The sequence below is a fragment of the Amphibalanus amphitrite genome, unplaced genomic scaffold, assembly GCF_019059575.1.
Source record: "Amphibalanus amphitrite isolate SeventyFive unplaced genomic scaffold, NRLGWU_Aamphi_draft 001262F_arrow, whole genome shotgun sequence".
Taxonomy (NCBI): domain Eukaryota; kingdom Metazoa; phylum Arthropoda; class Thecostraca; order Balanomorpha; family Balanidae; genus Amphibalanus; species Amphibalanus amphitrite.
Genome location: NW_024882755.1, coordinates 140,946 through 160,660, shown reverse-complemented (window position 1 = coordinate 160,660; position 19,715 = coordinate 140,946). Strand labels below are relative to the sequence as shown.

At 49.2% G+C, this 19,715-nt stretch overlaps 1 protein-coding gene across 1 annotated transcript in view; it reads left to right on the top strand.

The window, feature by feature from the left end:
- LOC122371608 (F-box only protein 8-like) overlaps positions 1-19,715 on the top strand; it is a 28,417-nt gene that overhangs the window by 5,788 nt on the left and 2,914 nt on the right. The window contains exons 5-7 of the mRNA XM_043348032.1: positions 17,029-17,147; positions 17,582-17,766; positions 18,147-18,368. Of these exons, the coding sequence (XP_043203967.1) occupies positions 17,029-17,147; positions 17,582-17,766; positions 18,147-18,355 (513 nt within the window). The 3' untranslated portion in view covers positions 18,356-18,368. The remainder of the gene's footprint in view (positions 1-17,028; positions 17,148-17,581; positions 17,767-18,146; positions 18,369-19,715) is intronic.

The window sequence follows — 19,715 nt, the reverse complement described above, 5'->3', positions numbered from 1 at the left end:
CGCGCCCGGTGCCGGCTGTCGTAGTGGCGACGGTTGCGGCGCTGCTGCTTGACGACCCGTCGTGCCACATCAGAGGTGACGCAGTAGTCGTCGAACACCGGCAGGTCCAGCCTCATCTTCCTGCCGTGTAGCAGCTCAGACGGCGATACACCGGTGGTGCAGTGCGGCGTGGCACGGTAGCGCGCCAGTCGGCCCTGCAGGTAGGCCTGGAACGGAACTTGGCTCTGCTGCGCGGCCGCCTGGACCCAGGACTTGAACGATCGGTTGAATCGTTCCACGGCGGCGTTGCCCCTCGGCCAGTACACAGACGACTTCAGGTGCTTGATCTTCCTCTGCTGTAGATAAGTCTCGAAGTCGCGGCTGATGAACTGGGGCCCGTTGTCCGTTGCAATCTCCTCAGGATATCCTTCGCGGGCCCAGATCACAGACAGAATCCTGATGATGTCGCTTGTCTCGACTTTCGCACAGAGTCCCACCTCCACCCACTTGCTGTAGTAGTCCGTGAGGGTGACTGCATAGCGTGCAGACTGGGGAACTCCGGCGATAGGTCCCACGATATCTACACCCAGCTTCGACCACGGCCTTGTGGGAAGCGGGACTGGCTGCAGCGGCGCAGGTCGAACCTTCTGTGACAGCACTTTGTCGCTCTGCTGGCACAGGTCGCACGCCTTGACGACCTCTGTCACGGCACGGTCGACTCCAGGCCACCAGCACAGACTTCGGAGAAGCTGTTTCATCCTGACGATGCCGTCGTGAGCGCGGTGAGCCAGCTGCAGGTACCGGTCGGTCAGTGCGGCCGGCACGACCACTCTGTCCGCTCCACGGATGACCACGGCGTCACGGCGCACGTGCAGTTCGTGTCGGACGTGGAAGAACGGCCGCAGGTCGGGCGGGCAGTTCCGTGCCGAGTCCGGCCAGCCGGCAGCGATGACGGACCGCAGCCGCTCCAGCGTGTCGTCCAACAGGGACGCTTCTCTGACGTCATCTTCGGAGATCACGTCGGCTGCATCGTCGGTCACCAGGGCGATGACTTCATCATCCTCCTCTGCTGGTCCGGTGTCCGGCAGGGGAAGCCGGGACAGCGCGTCGGCCGCTGGGATGCGGTGTCCCGGGACGTACACCACGTCGTAGGCGTACGGGAGGAGCCGCGCCTGCCAGCGCGCGACGCGCGCTCCCGCTCTACCCGAGAACTTGGGAGAGAGCAGCGTGGTGAGAGCGGAGTGGTCGGTGCGGAGAGTGAAGTTCCTCCCCCACAGGTACACCTTCCACCTCTCCACGGCCTGGACGGCGCTGAGCGCCTCGCGCTCGGAGACGGAGTAGCGGCGCTCCGTGTCGGTGAAGCTGCGGGACCAGAAGGCGACAGGATGCTCGAAGCCGTCTTCCTGTATCTGGGAGAGGACGGCGCCCGCGCCACGGTCCGAGGCGTCTGACGTCACGATGGTCGGCAGCTCGGGCTGGAACGGCTTCAGCACCGGCTGGCCGGCCACCAGCTGCTTGATGCGCTGAAAACTCCGTTCGACGGATGGAGTCCACTCGAAGGGTGTGTCCTTCTTCAGCAGGCTAGCCATGGGTCGAACCACCTCGGCATAGCCGCTGATGAAGCGACTGAACCAGCCGGTGAGTCCCAGGAAACTGCGGAGATCCTTCAGAGACTCTGGGCGCGGGGCCTCCGTGACGGCCTGCACTGTCGAGGCAGTCGGCGTCACTCCTGTTGCAGACATCCGGTGTCCGCAGAAGTCGACTTCCTTCTGGCTGAAGGACGACTTGGCGTGGTTGACTGTGACGCGTGCTGCTCGGAGACGGTCGAGCACCGCCTGGAGACGCTGGTCGTGCTCAGCCTGACTGGATCCGGAGACGAGGATGTCGTCCAGATAATGTCCGCATCCTGGAATACCGTGCAGCAGGTCATCCAACAGGTGCTGGAAGGCACTGCCAGCTGAGACGAGTCCGAAAGGGACACGCTTGAAGCGCATGAGGCCCTCGTGGGTGATGAAAGCGGTTACATCACGGCTGTCGGAGTGAAGCTCAAGTTGATGGTAAGCTGACCGAAGGTCTATCTTGCTATAGACTGATCCGAGGAGTCGAGACTGAAGCTCCTCTATGGTAGGGAGCGGGTGCACCTCAGCAACAATTTGTGAGTTAGGCCCACGCAGATCAACACACAGTCGGATCTGGCCTGACGGTTTTCTCGAAACCACCAGTGGACTCACCCACTCAGAGGCGTCCACACGCTCGATGATGTCAGCGTCCAGCAGGCGCTGGAGCTCAGCACTGACTTCTTCCCTCACTGCCAACGGCAGACGACGCAGTCTGTAGGCAGTAGGCCGGGCGTTCGGCCTGAGGATGATCTTGTGCGTGTAGCCCTCGATGGCTGGGAGCTGCTCGGACTGGAGCTCCACACTGAAGATCTGTCCAGACGCCGGGTGAAGCGTCAGGCCCAGCTGCTGGATCAGATCGAGACCCATGATGGCCTCGGTCGATGGCGTCTCTACCAGGAAGAACTGGGCGTCAGCACACTTATCACCAAACGTGACAGTCACAGGGAGCGTTCCTGCTACTGGTACTGGCTTCCTGCCAAACCCGAAAAGCCTGGAGCTACTCGGCTGAAACTCCTTCCCCTTGAAGAGATCTCGGGCGTACTGAAGAGACAAAAGTGAACAGGTAGCTCCAGTGTCGACCTGGATGTCGACCGAGTGCTGAATGTCACCCACAGAGAGCGTGACAGGACAGAGCACCTTCTGAGGGGAGTCACTGACCTTCAGCACGGTAGCCTCCTTAACTGTGTCCTTCAGGCGTCGTGGGGCGGCAGCTGCGGTTGAAGCAGAGGCGCTTGACCTGCAGACTGCGGCGAAGTGCCCCCGCAGGCCGCACGAGCTGCAGCTGCGACCTCGAGCTGGACAGTCCTTGGAGCCGGTTCGATGTGACGATCTACCACAGTTGGTACACGGGGCCTGACGTTCAGGCAGTCCGCTGTGTGCCTTGACTTTCTTCGGTTGACGAGGGTGGGACACCTTGGCGACGACTGGAGCAGAAGATTGCTGGCCCGCCATTACTGCCGATTCACGGAGGGCCCTCTCATATGCGTCGGCTGTAGCGAGCGTCCTGTCCAACGTGAGCTCCGCATCTTGGAGCAACTTCTCTCGCAGGCGTGGGTGGATCGTCTTTTCCACCACCATGTCGCGGATCATATCATCAGTCATACTGCCAAACTTACAGTTTACTGCCAGACCTCGCAACACTGATACATACTCTGCGGTAGACTCCTGCGGCAGCTGCGCTCGTTGTCGAAATGAAAAGCGTTCGACAATGGCATTCACTCGTGGGATAAAAAATGTGTCCAGCTGGCGTAGGGTTAACGTGAAGGCATCGTCTCCTTCCATCTTCACGGCTGGAGGAAGCGTCTCCTGGATGCGCTGGCCCTCCTCGCCTAAACAATGTAAAAGAATAGCTCGCTTCCGCTCTGCGGCGAATGCGTCACCGCCCGTCGCCAGCAGGTAAGTATTAAAACGTAGCTTCCATGTCTCCCACGGTACAACTGGTTTACCCGGAGTGGGTAAAAAGGCTGAAGGCGGCCTAAGCCCGTCGAGGTTCATATCTCGTCGCCAGAAATATAGCGTTTCCTCTCGCTTCAGCCGCACCGCCAGGTCCCACACGCCGCGCCACCACTCGTCACTAAAACGTATTCTCGCTCAGCATTGCCAGTATGGCGGCCAATAGAGGAGCACGTAATAGAGAAACAAGTACCCACTGGCGATAGTACTCGGTACAAACGAAACGCTTAATTCTAATCGGGAAACACTACATAGAGTAAGCTCTGCTGTTTTTTTGTAATTGTCTTTTTTATAATTGTAACCTACAATGCTGTTAGTTTCATTTTTATTAAAATGCTCGACCAGAATTTGCACTTGTCCATGCATGAATGGCTAAGTTTGGGGTGTTTATTCAACCCCAACCCTGACTGCTCAAGTTTTTCAAAGGCACATGACACAGCACGGCTAGATCAGCTGGTACCTACCTGTTGACTATTTTTGTTTTTGGTGGTGATGTGTTTGCTGTTTGTCTTTTGCAAGGTGGTCAATGAAATAAAATAATGCATTATTTTGGAATGTCTCCTTGACAGAAGCCAGGAGCCGGATTGATGTGTGCTGGTGAATGAGATGGTTCAAAGGCATTATCTGATGTTTTTCAATGTGCATAAGCCATAACATCCCTTTCATACGCTGAAGTTTTAATAGCTTCTCAGTCTCTGTCATTTTCCTGAAATATTGGTGTAGATATATCAGTACCTTCTCAGAGGTACCTGCCTTCTGCTGGATGAATATTTAATTGGTTGGACGAAATGGACAGGTAGCCTTATGATAATGTAATGTGAAATCTTATTTCTATAAAACTTTGAAAATGAAGTTCTAATTATTCATATGTGCATACATTTTTGATGACTAAGAAAGTTTTCCACAAGAGAAGAAAATGTGGGAAAGTCTATCAAATAACACATTCTGAAGGCTCAATGCTGACATAGTGCTGCCTCAAAGAATAACTGACTTGCTGGGTTACGAATATTTCTGTATTTTAATTTTCAAATGTAATGTACAATACATTGCAGTGAAATAACAAAATAGTGCATTAAAATAGTATTGGCGACGATCAAACAACACGTGCGCCATTGATGTCTGCAAAAATTGCTACCAGATTGCTACCAAATCCGTGACGTAGCTACGGCGCCTTTATTTCCCTAGTGAACCAACCTGAGTAGTAAAGTAATCTTGGGCGGAACTATGGTCATTAGGGTGTGTCATTTTGGGCACTTTTTTCGCAAAACATGGTGCTCCACTGATTTTATCGTGCCCCAGACACGTAGAAACCGTGTGACATTTTTTATTTCCCCCAAATATTAACACCCATGCGGCGCCGACCGCCGACACTTTGGCCTATCTCTCAGCATTAGCGACCTCAGCGCCCCTAGCGGCAATGTTTTGAACTAACACGCCCGCTATGCTTTGTGAGCTTACGATCATCATTAAATGCATTTTACCGAAATGACGCCTTGCTGTGGGCTTGTCTGGCACTCAGAATGTTGGTGAAAATGTGATGTTATGCATCTTAAAGCACGTAATAGTTCTGTGTAAATGTATATTGCATAGTACTACCCCCGATCCCCGTCCTGGTCTGACGGGATACGTACGAGCGCATGTTTATAGTGCCTGCTATTAGGTGTCACATGTTTTTTTTTTGTAGCGTCGTTCACTGCATAGACCCCGGGGAACAGGGGGGGGGGGCAGTGAGGGCGCTTGCCCCCCCCCTCCAACTTGAGAGCCGAGTGGGCGCCGCCCCCTCAACATTGATGCAACGATGAAGTATCTCTTTATTTTTTATGGACTTTTTATGGACCCTTTTATGGACCTACATGTCTGTTTTTATATAAACATCAGCACAAGGTATTTCTCTTGCATGTGAAGTGAATGGTTTCTGCTGACTCGGCATCGATTTAAGAACACCTGTTATTATCATCCCACTTTGATTTTATCTGAACTTGATCATAACTTTGGTAGGTCAGATTTTATACTGGACCATTTTGGTTCCGGATGGTATTTGATTTGGCGTGATGAGAACATTATGACGTACAACGGTGGTAAAGTCGTTGATTGATACAGGTTTACTCGCTCCGGTGGGAGGCAGTAGCGGCGGAACACCTTCAATTAAGTGGAGGGGGGGGGGGGACACTGCCGACTGTTGGTCCCATTCTTTCCATGCAACGCCCATAGGGCTAATGTTAAAATGCCCAAATCAGAGGGGGCACGGTGCCCCGGTGCCCTCTCCGTTCCGCCGCCTATGGTGGGAGGGCGGCGTGTGGGACTCAGAAGGAGACTAATGGCTTGTGTTGTGCCTTTGGTAGGACCCTCCGTATCACCGATGCAGGGCCTCCAATTAGGGGCCTTTAGAGGCACTGGTGTGGGGTCCTCACATACGCCCGTGTGGCCCCTCAGAGGTGCTAGTGTGAATCCCTCATAAGCACCGGTGAGGGTCCTCACAGAATACAGACGCCGTTGTGGACCCTCAGAGACACTGGTGTGGGTCCGTTACATGTGGGTGTGTGGCCCTTAGAGCTGCTGGTGCGAATCCTTTAAAAGTCGGCAGGGGGCCCTCAACGACCGGGGAGGGGGACCTCAGACCGGCAAGGGGCCCACAGAGGCCGGCGGCATCTTCAGAAGCCCTGTGGGGTCCTTAGATACCGACAAGGTACTCTGAGACGCCAGTGCGGCCCTCAGTCTCTGATGTAGGGCCCTCAGAGTTGCAGGTAGGTGGCCGTCAGATATGCTTTTGCCGAACCCTCACAGGCGCAGGTGTGGGTACCTCAGAGCCACCAATATAGGGTTGCATAAATGGTGTGGCACTGGCTTGGGGGACCCTCAGTGGTGTCCTTATGGGCCCTTAGAAACACTGGTGTGGGTCTCTCAGAGGTGCTGGTTGTGAACCCTCAGAGGCCCTGCTGAGGGCCCTCACGGTCTCCGTTATGGGATCCTCAGAAGCCGGCGTAGACCCTGACGGAGATCTTAGTGTGGCTACTTAGGGGCTCATGAGGTGCTCTTACGAGACCTGTGAGGTCTTTCTCAGCTGAAATATAGTCAGCGTGGACCCTCAGAGGTCAGTTGGTACCGCAGGGGTCTTTATGGCCGGGTGGGCTCTCAGAAGCACCAGTGAGGGCCCTCAGTCTCACAATCGTCGTAATGGGGCCGTCTGAGACATTGGTGTGAGGCCATTACTGATTACAGGTTGGCGTAAGGCCCTAGATATGGCCCCTCTTGGGCCGGCAAGGACTCTCAGAGGCACGCTAGCGGCCATAAGAGGCCGGTAAAGGGCCCTCAGAGGCCGCCAGTAGCCTTCAGAAGCCGGCGTGTAACCCTCATGGACAATTTAGTGAGGCTTCTTTGGACTCACGAGGTGCTGTTACGAGCCCTATTCTTTCTGAATCGAAATATGGCCAGCATAGACCCTGAGCGGTAAACTGGTGCCACAGAGCCCCTCCGACCCGAGGGGTCCTCTGAATGCGATAGGGGGGGGGACTAGATGGCACGTGCCTCCTGGGACCCCCTGACTACGCTACTATTTCATATGCGTCATGTCAGGTATTTTGGGCTTGCACCCCAACTTGAAGAATGTTCCTGGGCCCCTGTGACAATATATTGTATTCATTATAGGTATTCGTCATTAGCTTGCACTCTCTGCAATCTGCCCATACTATTATTTGTCCCTAGACGCGCTTACAGAAAGCAGGGATAAGCCCATACAGTCAACGGCCTGTTAGTTTCGCAAACAGCCGCCAGGGGCGCTAGGGTCGCCTATGTTGTGAGATAGGGCAAACTTCTCTCGCTCGGCGCCGCCTGGGGGTTAAAATTTGCGGGAAATTAACAATGCCACGCCCTTTCCACATGAGTGGAGCACAATAAAATCGATGGAGCACCTTGCATTGCGATTAGTGACACACCCTAATGGTCATGAGTACCCAAATATAGGAACGTTCCCATTTTTGGGAACGGAGTTCCCAAATATGGGAACGAGCGTTCCCATTTATGACTACGGAAGGCAATTTTTCGGCCGTTCGCGCACTAAAACTCATTAGTGCACACTGGCGGTCGCAGCCGCTCGCAAAAGGGGGGGCCAAAGTCACACTCGCGGGACATAACATTTATCAGTCACCGGGGGAGGGGGGGGGGGGGGTGATCGGCTAATTTTTACGTCCACGAGGCGCCGCGCAGTTGGCATTACTTATGCTTCATCCACCTCATTCTTGCGTGAAATCTCAAAAGCACCAGTTCCATTTCCCGTCCCACGGTGTTTCCACCGGTCGGGCCACTGCACCATGGCGACGGATCGGTGTAGCATATACTGGAAGGTCGGGCACGCGGATTCATGACCTTACCACAATAAAACAATTCGGAAAAGTACGGATACCTCTTGCTTTGAACAAGCATGTGAAACCCAGAGATCATTTTCAGACTATGACATTTACCCATATAGCTGTTTGGCGGCGGGAGAGAATAGGTACACCGACCTCTGGAGACCCCCGGCCCCACAGGTTCCTGGTTTTCAAAATTGGCATCTGAGGGCCGCACACGACTCGCGCGGGGCCTCGCAACGGCTCTATTGGGGCTCACTCAACCTGCCTTATAGTCCTACTGCTAAAAAGACTGGCCCTGAGCCCTAAGGACTTCATCAGTCTCTGCCAGCCCCAGGACCCACACCGGCTCATGGGGTCCCGACGTCGAAATATGAGGGAATCTGCGCGGGACCATCAGGACGTAAAGTAATCTCGATCAGGACCAACGTACGGCTGTGCAGGAGTCTGCGTGGGCCCTGTGATCTTCAGAAGCCCACCCATGTATGTTTTGACTTAGAGGCCAGTTAAGGGCCCTCAGAGACCAGTACAGGGCCTGCAAACTGCAAAGGCCAGTAGTTTGAGACCATCAGAGACCGAGTTGGGCTCTCGGAGGCTTATGTGGGTCCTACTCATTACAGGCCAACATGGGGCCCTCAGAGGTCAGCGCGGGGCCCTAAAAGACCGGAATGAGCCGTCGTTGGAACCCAGAGGCCAGCAGAGGGCCCTCAAAGGCCAAGATGAGCCCTCCTCAGAGGCCAATGCAGGCCCTTAGAGGCCAGCATCGGGTCTTCAGCAGCCAATGCGGGGCCCTCATTGGCACCTAAATGTTCGTCTTGGGACACCAGAGACAGCAATAAGGCCACTAGAGACCGGTGTGAGACCCTCAGACGCCGGTTGGGGCCCCTGAGGCCGGTAAGGGGTCCTCATAGGTCAGATGTGAGGCCTCAGAGGTCGATGTGGGCTCTTAGCGGTCAACGTGGGCGCTTGACCGCCACTGAAGTTCCCTCAGAGGTCAGTGTTGGACGCTCAAAGACCGGTGTGGGCGTGTTTTTTTAGCCTCGTGACGATCGAATCAGGGCCAGGGTCCCATACACCTATGGGGGCCCATCGGTTGCTTGAGGGGGGGGGAAATGATATGATGGCCCCCTTTATGTGCCTTGGGAGGGCATGGCCCTGATGCCCCCCGCGACCGCCACTGTGTACACATTACATACAGGCCTCTGAAATTACATACTAGCTAATGCAAACTCTATGCAGGCCCCGGAGATCCCACGCTAATCCTTAAGAAACCAAGCCGGCATACGGCGTCACCACCGGGCTTCTGAGGTGCACAGCACCAACCCATGAGGTCTTACTTTAGTGTCTTAGAGCCACGCTCCTTTGGCAGGGCCCACCCGCCACTGCCGAAGAGGTCTCATGCCAGCCATTGCTGGGCCTACGAGAGCCTCAAGTAAACCCACGCTGATATTCCATGTAAGATGCGGCCATACTCGTGAACCGGTGCCAGCGACGCTGACCGCCAAATTGACAGAATACGAAACTGAGCCCACTCATGAGTGAAATTTACGTCCTTTGATGGCGCAAGAAAGAAAATGAAACATACAAAAAGCTTTTCTAGGACTTTTGTTCGATCTGAAAGGTGGGGCCAAAAGATAGTATGGCCCCACCTTTCAGCACCAAAGGGGGGGCCATGGCCCCCGTGGCCCCCCCCCCCCTGGGACCGCCAGTGTTAGTGCATCACGTCTCGAAAAAGTGCATGCTAATTAACGTCTCTACTAAATCTCCATAAAGTTATCTTTAATCTGACCGTGGAACAAGGAAATTGACCGTGGAATGATATTTTTAATGATTTTTTAAAAATGACAGAATGGTGGAAATATGGGTTATACGACATTTAGCATGCAATTTTAAGGAAAATGAAGCATTTTTTAGTTTGAGGTCAACTATAATAATTTTCGCCTGGTTATGAACTTTCATACTATCGACACCAGATCCTGACAAATGCAAGCGAAGACGCGTACGGTCCCGAGGTAATATTGTTGACTTTTGGTGTCGGGGCGGACGACCGCGTGGAACGCGAGTGAATTTACCGAACTACTGTTATAAACTCAGTTTAAGTGGTTTAAAATTATTCAGCTGTATTTTATCAACCCTGAAAGACATATTTTATTTGGATGCTAGCTGTTTAGCATTGCTTTTAAGGAGCGTCATGAGCGTGGTTTTTGCCTTCGGTATTTTGGGGGTACGATCGTTTTGGGGGAATTTCTTTTATGCAGGTCGCCCTATGTGCCTTATTTATAATTTCCATGCTAATTTTGATCATTTCTCGTGCCCATCCTACCAGGCCTTTTGCCACTTACACTCATTAAGAAAGGAAAAAAGTAGATTTATATTGGGACTAGGTGTTTTGAGAGTGAAACATTTCAGCGTTCCCATTTTTGGATACTTACTTGTGCTCGTCAACTATCGGTGATAAACAGACAGGTGCTTGACATGTCTCCACCCTCGGCGCGGACGGTGGATATAGGCATGGAAGACCTTGTTGAACATCGCTGAGCGTTGTGAATTACGTAATCCTGCAGAGGGGGGCGTGCCCGCTGCGAGATCGACGGGAATAAAAGCGCAGAAGACCGGGCGAAACATGCGACGGTCTTGCCGGAAAGGTCATCTGATGATTGTTGCGTTAACCCGCGCGGGGCTGGGGTCTCCAGCCGAACGCGCGGGGCTGGGGGGGGGGGGTAAATTTTACCCCCCCCCTGTTATCTCCCGAACTAATGGTCCGATTTGGAAAATTCAAACGCCAATCGAAAGCTCTCATCACGAACTACTAAAAACATGTACTTAATTTAAAGTTTGAGGTCAAGGTCAAGGTCAGGTCAAGGGTACAAATTGCAAGTTTCTACAGTATCGGCCTTGCACCGTAGTTGCCGAAGAATGGAGTCATGGACTGAGACTGATCGCCCAAAACGTGTTCTTAGGCTACCAAGACAATATTAGTTGCATACAATATCATTCAGAGGTCAAGGTCAAGGTCAGGTCAGGTCAGGTCACCAAAAAACAAAATATAGAAAAGGGCATGTGCGACACATGTTTTTTGGGTCATTTTACTCATAGAATTCAATAGGCACACTCAATAAGTGATATGGACCACCTCTGGATGTATTTCAGGTCGAGGTCAGGTCAAGGTCAGGTCAAGTGAGGTCAAATTTTGAAGTTGGTTGTTAAGGCCTAAAAAGGTGTCTATCTGATGCAGTTTTTCACGGCGAATCGAATGGTGCTATTTTTGTTTCCGTACGAGGTCTAGAACTTCCAAAAAAGTCATTTTTCAAAAATTTTGTGTGTCGTGACGTCATAAAATTTTGAATAACTCCCACATTTTTGAACCGATTCTTCTAAAATTTGGTATGTAGATGCACATAGACCACTTCTCTGACATATATTCCGGTTTTTTCGATAGACTCAAAATTTTGGATTTTATAATGATTTTCCCCAAAAAAATCAGTTTTTTGAAAAAATTTAGGCCAAAATCCAAAATTTTCAAAAAACCGAGATAGCCATTTGATAGACAAAGTAAAATTACGTATAACCTTTTTTGTTACGTCTTGATTCCTTTAAAAATGAAGATGTTAGCGGCGTTTGAACTTTTGCCGTTTTTGAGGCAAAAATGGCGAACATGACGTCACTAAAACGTCAATTTCTCAAAAAATTTCCGACAGATTTCGCTCAAATTTTCAGGGAAGGTGTCAAATTGATGTAAGAAAAGGTACTGAAAGTTTGGCGGCGCTGCGCGCCGCCGTTTTTGAGATATCGCAAAAATTCGCGAGGGGGGGTAAAATTTACCCCCCCAGCCCCGCGCGGGTTAACAATAATTTGCGGCGTTGGACGTGATGCTTGTTAATGAAAAGAGCCCCTGAAAGGCGTCGGTGAAATCGTTCCCAATTTTGGGTACGCCGTTCCCATAATAAGGAACGCTTGCAGCGCCAGTGTACGAGAGCGTTCCCAAATTTGGGCTCGCGGCCCGGATGATGGACTGCTTTAGAAATAGGCGAACGATTTGAAACTACGATGGGCCTTACAATATCAAACTCTTTCCCAACAATATTGAGACAAATATCAGGCGGTTCACGATCGTTTTATATTTTTTGGACGTCATTTAACGGTTCTTTTTCTTGTTTTAAATAATGCCTACATGGCGTTCCCATATTTGGGTTTATCGTTCCCAAATATGGGAACGAAAATGCGTTCCCGAAAATGGGTACGCTTGACCATAGTTCCGCCTACTGATCATTACCCTCTCTGAAAACGGAAGGCACGCGACGCGTTGTTTGCGCCGTAGTTTGTCACGCTGGCGCCAGCAAATGCGGCTACTAAATAATTGCGTTGCATTAAACTGAACCCGGCCCCCGGCACCGTAAGAGGTGCAATTTCCCTCGAGACATTACCCAGCCTGCATGGCATCAAATCGGAAGAAACTTGCACCACACAGTTCAAAAATGATCGAGGCTGTCACATATGTATAGTATTTGCCATATCTTTCATCAAATCATGAGATAGCTTGCGTCCATGTTGCAGCCTGGACACCAGTCCGAGGATGAAATTTTTGTTCATTTTCGAAAGGCAATATTTTTATATCAACAGCAATCTAAGAGTTTGTATGTATCTTATAACGAAGTCCAGTGTCTTATCTTCTAAAAAATGCATTACAGTCATAAAAATATTGACTAGACTCCCTACAAGCATTCTCGACTGGTGACTAAAAATCGAAGAATTTTTCATCCTCGGACACTCTGTAAGAAAACAGCTATAATTTCCCTAATATTCAATATTTTTCGATTATATCTTCAGCAAACATGGAGAACGATCCATTTAACATGCTTATCCAAACAGCAGATGATTTGGAAACTTCATGAAGGCGTGAGAGATCCCCGCGGTTACCTGGAAAATTTCATCCTCAGCCTGGCCTTTTTAATGCTTTTTCATCCTAATTTCATCATTCAGTTGTAGAACTAGTTTAATGCAATTCTTCAGGGAATGTTTATACAAAAGCAATAAATTAATTTAATTTTAATTTTTAGACATTATTTGATTGATAATATTGTATTATCGAGTGTATTTATCTGCACTTACCTACACCTTTTTATTGTTCTGTTTCTTTTTTTAATCGAGGCAATCACGAAGCGCATGATACATACACTGTGCTGAGATATTTCCATGTGTCATTACTATCATTGCTGATTGGAAATGAAGGTGCGTATAATTTATCATGTATATATTTTTTGTGGTTTTCATGATAGGTGCAGTTTTTAACCTTCTAACATTATTTTGGGACATTTTAACCGATTTGAATAAGGATTTGGTGCATTTGTGTTGAAAGATGAAAATTATGAGCCAGGATGAAAAATTAGCAGATTTCATTAACTGTGATTTTCCAGGCTAATACCGGAAAAATTTTACACTGTGCACCACACCCCAAGAGATAGTGGGCCAAATCCGAGGAGTTTTCCTTTTCTGGAGGGGCACGACACTAGGCAGCGACCTGTGGCCCATCCCTGAGCAAAATCCTGGCTACGTGCCTGCAACCAACAAGGGGAATCACGAATGCTGTCTTTGTACGGTGCTTCAATTTTCTATTACACTGGACTCCAGAGTTAATTCTGAGCCACCGATATATTCGGAGAGATGAGTGTGCAGGTCTGCCGCTGCGCCGGAGCCACGGCGACAATGTCGAGAGAACCGAGATAGTGTAGTTTCCCATCGTCGATCTGCAGACCTCAAAGCACTTCAAGGGGGCAAGAGACGATGAGTGGGAATGTTGCTGATTAGCTGGACACAAGGTTCCCGGCGGTACACATGGAGGTCCCCGCTTCAAAAATTAGTTAATCCCTATAATATAGACATCATTCTATAGAGAAACTCATGTTTAGTAAGAATAATGTGGTTTCCAGTTATCTGATCGATAATTTTAAGACCAAAAGCTAACTAATCGTATTCTTACCACGATCTCGGTGGAGCCGCACGACGGTCTGTTGTCAACATGTCAATTGTTGTTAAATACCATTACGCAGAAATGTAGTATCTTCATAAAACCCAACACACTAGGGGAACTGTGGGAAACCGGGGTTTTGGGTGGGGGGGGGGGGGTACTATTTTTATGAAAAAGTGATAGATATACACAAATAATTTTGGAATTACATTACGGTTCTGTATTTTTAATTTTCAATAGAAGAGAATTCGGTAATTTTCTTTTTCGGTAAAGCGCCTCACGAGATGCGCCAGATCTGTCGACGAATGATAGCGACTTTTCTGAAAAAGTCTTCAGAAATGTTTCGTTCGTAAATATTTTCGTTCGTGCATTTTCTTTATTTTCGTTTTTTGGTCCGTGCATTTTTTTGTCTGTACATATTTTCATTCTTCGTCCAACATTTCTTCGCCTGTACTGTGCATGTTTTCGTCGGTGGCCAACTCGTGGCGAAGCAGTGCAGTGCCGAAGGCAATGCCTTAGGAGAGATTACAGGCAATAGTAAATCAAATATTTTTAGGTTAAATGGTTATGTATCTGGCTTCAGGCCGAAGGCCTGAAGCCTGATGCATGACCACTTAACCTGAAAATATTTGATTTACTATTGCCTGCAATCTATTCCTGCAAGTAACTATTTCCTTATCCGGTAGGCAAAAATCAGTAGGTTAGGTTAGGTTAGGTTAGGTTAGGTTAGGTTAGGTTAGGTTAGGTTAGGTTAGGATTCCCGGTAGGCAAAAATCAGTAGGTTAGGTTAGGTTAGGTTAGGTTAGGTTCCTTAATGCCTGGTAGGCAAAAATCAGTAGGTTAGGTTAGGTTAGGTTAGGATTCCCGGTAGGCAAAAATCAGTAGGTTAGGTTAGGTTAGGTTAGGTTAGGTTCCTTAATGCCTGGTAGGCAAAAATCAGTAGGTTAGGTTAGGTTAGGTTAGGTTAGGTTAGGTTAGGTTAGGTTAGGATTCCCGGTAAGCAAGAATCAGTAGGTTAGGTTAGGTTAGGTTAGGTTAGGTTTCTTTATGCCTGGTAGGCAAAATCAGTAGGTTAGGTTAGGCTTCTTTAAGCTCGTTAGGCAAAAATCAGTAGGTTAGGTTAGGTTAGGTTAGGTTAGGTTAGGACACCTCTTTGAATTTCATCGAGTAATAATCGCTTTTCTCAAATTTAAAGTTGTCCGCGCTTTAGACATAACAATTTGAGAACCTTGATATTGTTTGTCATTTCTGGCTGCGATAAAAAATTGTGCACGCGAAACGCATCTGATATTTTTGCAGCCTTGATTGTTTATAAATTGTGTTCATCCGCCGTAACCAGCATGGCGTCAGCGTCGGTTGCGAGGGGTGAGGCATGTGGTGTTTTGGGGTCAATTTTGCCAGCTTTAAATGGTAAGCTGTTGCATTTTACTGGCAGTGAATGTTAGATAGTTGGATTATAGCATGTTGTGATACTAATTGGATTCATATAATTAAAACGAAAACGCTTGGGGACCTCCGTGTTTCCGACCAGGTTCCCGGAAAAGGGACGCTGTTAAGTCACGTGGTGCGCAGCTACAAGCACGGAACCGCCGGGCTCCTGAACCAAAATAGAGGATTGTGTAGAACTTCAGGAATTCCTGTAAAGAAACTGCATCTACAAAGCCTGTGCGAAACATCTAGGGCGACAGCACTGTGCCGCGGCTGAGGGTGTAAGCAAATTCCGCCTCATTGTCGGAGATCGCTAGACTGCTGAGAGCTCCACACGTCTGCGGGAACGCCCTTTAGAGGGCGCACCCTCAAAAGGCCCCTGCATGTGCACTCGTATTCACAGAGCTCTGATTATAGCGCCTACTGCAACAGAGCAGAGGGCTATTCAGTACGCCTTGCTGCATCCTTCACCGGCCACAGCTGTGCTGGTAGGCTCTGGGCAGCTGCCCGTAGAATATGACAATGTTGGGCTTGTGTGGGTGCTACAAGGTAGCCTAAATTTCCAATATGATTGAGCATCATGGGTATGAGGGAGCCGGAAAGAAGACGGTAAAGTCATTGACCAGGAATGGAAGTGACAGGGGATGACGTCCCAAAGATCCATGGGCGTGGTCACAATTATCACAGTGAATGTGACGAGGTTGGCAATAGCAATCGACCTTTCACGGTATTCAACTATATCTTCACTATATCTTCAACGGTTTTACGACAAAGATTGTAGGTCGTCGTACTAAGCGTGCCGGTTACGAGCTGCATGTCTATGATGATTACCGGGTCGAACTTAACATGATGCTATTTTGGTTTTGGGGTGGGGTGGGGACAGGGAGGACAAATTAATCATGGGGGAGGCTAGATCGGGTATTTTTATTGCAATTTTAAACGAAGCTGGGGAAAAGAACGGTCGGATTATACTGGCGCTCCCGGCTGGTTAGCACATCAAAATACTGAATGCCCGGCACCCTGCTGACACCACCGAGCTGGCAAAGTTCTGTTAGCTTCAAACTTTTCAAGTTCACTCCCTATTTTATTTCAATTAAAATTCCCCTATAAATGGTCACATATTGCTGCGATCACGTAGCATGTTTGTGTAAATGTTCAACTGTTCCGTCCAGGATATGCCGAAGCCATGCTAATGAGTAGATACGGCTTTCTTCCAAACTGCCTGGACCAACGATTCGGCTCATATTTCACAGGCCACCATCAAATAAAAGCCGTATCTACAAGATGCGGCTTTCTTTCTGACTTATCAGTTCCATATTCTTTGTTTGAAATTTTGCATAAATGCCGTATCTGCCGAATTTAAGGATACGGCTTTCTTCCTGCGTGTTTTGCTATCCCTGATGTAACAAATCCGTTTTTGAATTTTTATATTATATATAATATTTTCATTTTTGAGTGTACACACGTTTGAGCAGTACCATTAAACGCGTCATGAAAAGAGCTTTCCAACGATATCAAAAACGAAAAATCGATAAAAATGCGACTTACGGCTTTTTTCCTCCCGACGGGTCGCATTCTGCAAACAGGTGCATTTTTTGCTTAGCCGAACTCAAATTTGTGGCTGATGCATTTCAGGTAGGTAACCGTAGGCAAATCAGGAAAGTCAATCCGCTGTTCGTCTGATCGGCGTAAACGGTCCCTGCCACGCCTCTCACACCGCTTTATCAACACCTTTCCGCAGGGAATGCAGTATTTCATCAGCCGCGGTCTGGTCGATGACGACCCGGCCGAGATCGCCATGTTTCTACACAGCAGCAGCCAGATGAACCCGCAGCAGATGCGGCGATACCTGGACCAGCGGTCAGTCGCCGGTGCAGGGGGATGATACGGTGACACGTAGAACCGATATGCGTGTGGGGATAGAACGGGCCAATAGTTTGTCCCGGGTACACTTTTTCTTATTCTCGTCTTAATTTTACGAAAATTTATTTAAATCGTGTATTAGGTAAGGACGAAAATTCATGCGTCGCTCTTTTGTTCGTGAAGGATCAGAGAAATTATGACACAGAATAATCTTGATTTTCACCAGTGATCGTTTGACGCTTGCGTCCCAGTTTGTTTGCTGATTCCTTCCGCCTGTCTGACGTCGGTCGGCCTGACAAATTTAGTCTACTGTTCCCTGCTAACCCCTCCCTTCCATCTACGCTCCCGCCAATCCGACCTGCCCGGAGTATCGTCTGCCCGTCCTTTGTAGAGTATCTGTCTAAAACCCCTGTCTGCCGTTCTCCCCACAGGCGAGACGTGATGACGTTGGTGATGGACCTGCAGAACTACCGCGACCAGTTCCTTCCGGCTGCGCTCAGGAAGCTGTTCAGCAAGGTGCAGCCGCCCGAGGACCGCGGCAACTACCTGCAGACCATGCTCGACAAGTTCTCCGTGAAGTTCTGCCAGGGAAACCCTCAGCTCGGACTGTCGACAGGTCAGTGCGGAACTTGTCTTGTGTGAAGAGCGGTGCTTTTACAGAATATGCGTTAGTCTTAATGCATATTGAAAAAGGTGTTTATGTCCTACGAAGAGAACTATTAGCTTTTGTTTTGAAGTCTTTCCCACTATCGCATCTCTTTTCAGATCCCTTGCTGCCTCTTCTTCTCCCATAGCTTCCCTCCCCTCCCAGGTATGTATGTATGTATGTATGTATTGACATCAAAAGCCTTCCACATATGGTGTGGCGATTACGGCTTAGCTCCGAGTATTCCCATCCGTCCTTCCCACCCTTCGCCGCTCCATTTCTCTTCCGCAGAATATGTGCATGTTTTGCGTTTTTCACTCTAAACTCTGTGCCCTCCTCTCTGCCCACAGACACAGTATACATCCTGTGTTTTTCGCTCATCATGCTCTCCGTCGACCTCACATCACCACACGTCAAAAACAAAATGTCCAAACGCGAGTTCATCCGCAACGTGCGCCACGCCGCCGCTGTGGATGACGTCCTCAGTGGTCACCTGTACGACGACATCTACCTGCGAGGTCACATCGCCGGCCGACGGCCCGCGCTCGGCTGCCGCTAGGTGTCACCACCGTCGGTGAGCCGGGTGCACGTCAGAATAGCTAGTGACATTTGAGCTAGTGACTTTTCAGCTAGTGCAAAACAGCTAGTGCCTCAAAACAGCTAGTGACAAAATCGCTAGCGTCAAAATACCTGGTGAAGCAAAATAGCTAGTGCTTCAAAACAGCTAGTGACAAAATCGGTAGAGTCGAAATAGCTAGTGAAGCAAAATAGCTAGTGGATCAAAATAGCTAGTGGCAGAATAGCTTGAGTCAAATGAAAAAAAAAATCCCTCTACTGAGATGGTAGGAAAGACATCGCGGAGGGCTCTAGGTTGGCCAAATTCAATGTCAATTATACACGTTGCGTTATACACGTTATACACGTGCGTTGTCGTAAATGACTTAGTTTCGTAGATTTTCGGTACCTACAGGGTGTTTCACTAAAAATGTCAAAAAGTAAATGCTTATTAAAGATATATAAAATGTGCAAATCACGTGGTTGCGCACGTGGCTCTGCTGCAAATTTTTGGACATTTATGCTTTGTCCATTTAAGATGTATTTTACACCCATACGGAGCGAGGGCAGGAGGCCAAAGTTACTAGTCGTTTTTTTTTTCTTATACAGATCAAGAACAGTCTATTTACACCTCAACAGGAGGAGTGAGTTACACTTACATTTGGTGCCATCAGAAACATTGAAACCGTATGCCGACTTTTCAGGAAACGTTTTACTCTCTCACCTCGCTACGTTCCAGATTATAAAAGTTTAAAAGGACTTCTTAAGAGGTTTAAAAGGGCTCCTTCAATGCCAGTTCCAGTCCAAAAAAGGCGGGGTCGCCCCCACCTCTCGGCGGAAACCGTTTGAAAGGTCAGGGTCTTTTTGAGGGCCTTTGAAGATAACAAGAAGCTAATTTCAACATCAGAAATAGCCAAGGCCTTACAAGTTATCAAAAACAACCACTGTGACGGTTGTAGCCACCAGGAACTGGCTGGACCCGAAGTTCCTGGGCCAAATAATCAGCTGCCTCACCGCCCGCCCCCATGGCCAGCGCAAAGCCACGATCTGTCACCGCTAGACTTCTGGTTCTGGTCAGTGACTCAGTAGCTCTCGCAGAGCTGAGGAAGACTCAAGTCTCATCACTTTGGGAGCTGAAGAGCACAATTCAAGGCTTTGCCGACAGTCTGGACGCTGAATATGAAAACGGGCTGTGAGGCACCTCCGGACACGTGCCGAAACGGTGCATCAAAAGAAGGGGCGGATATGTGGAATAGGTTTGAGTGACGGTGATATCGCTGTTATATATTCAAATGTCCAACAATTGCGGATGAAATGATATGCAAATTTCCTTAGAAAACATTGTTCTTATGTGCATTATGACC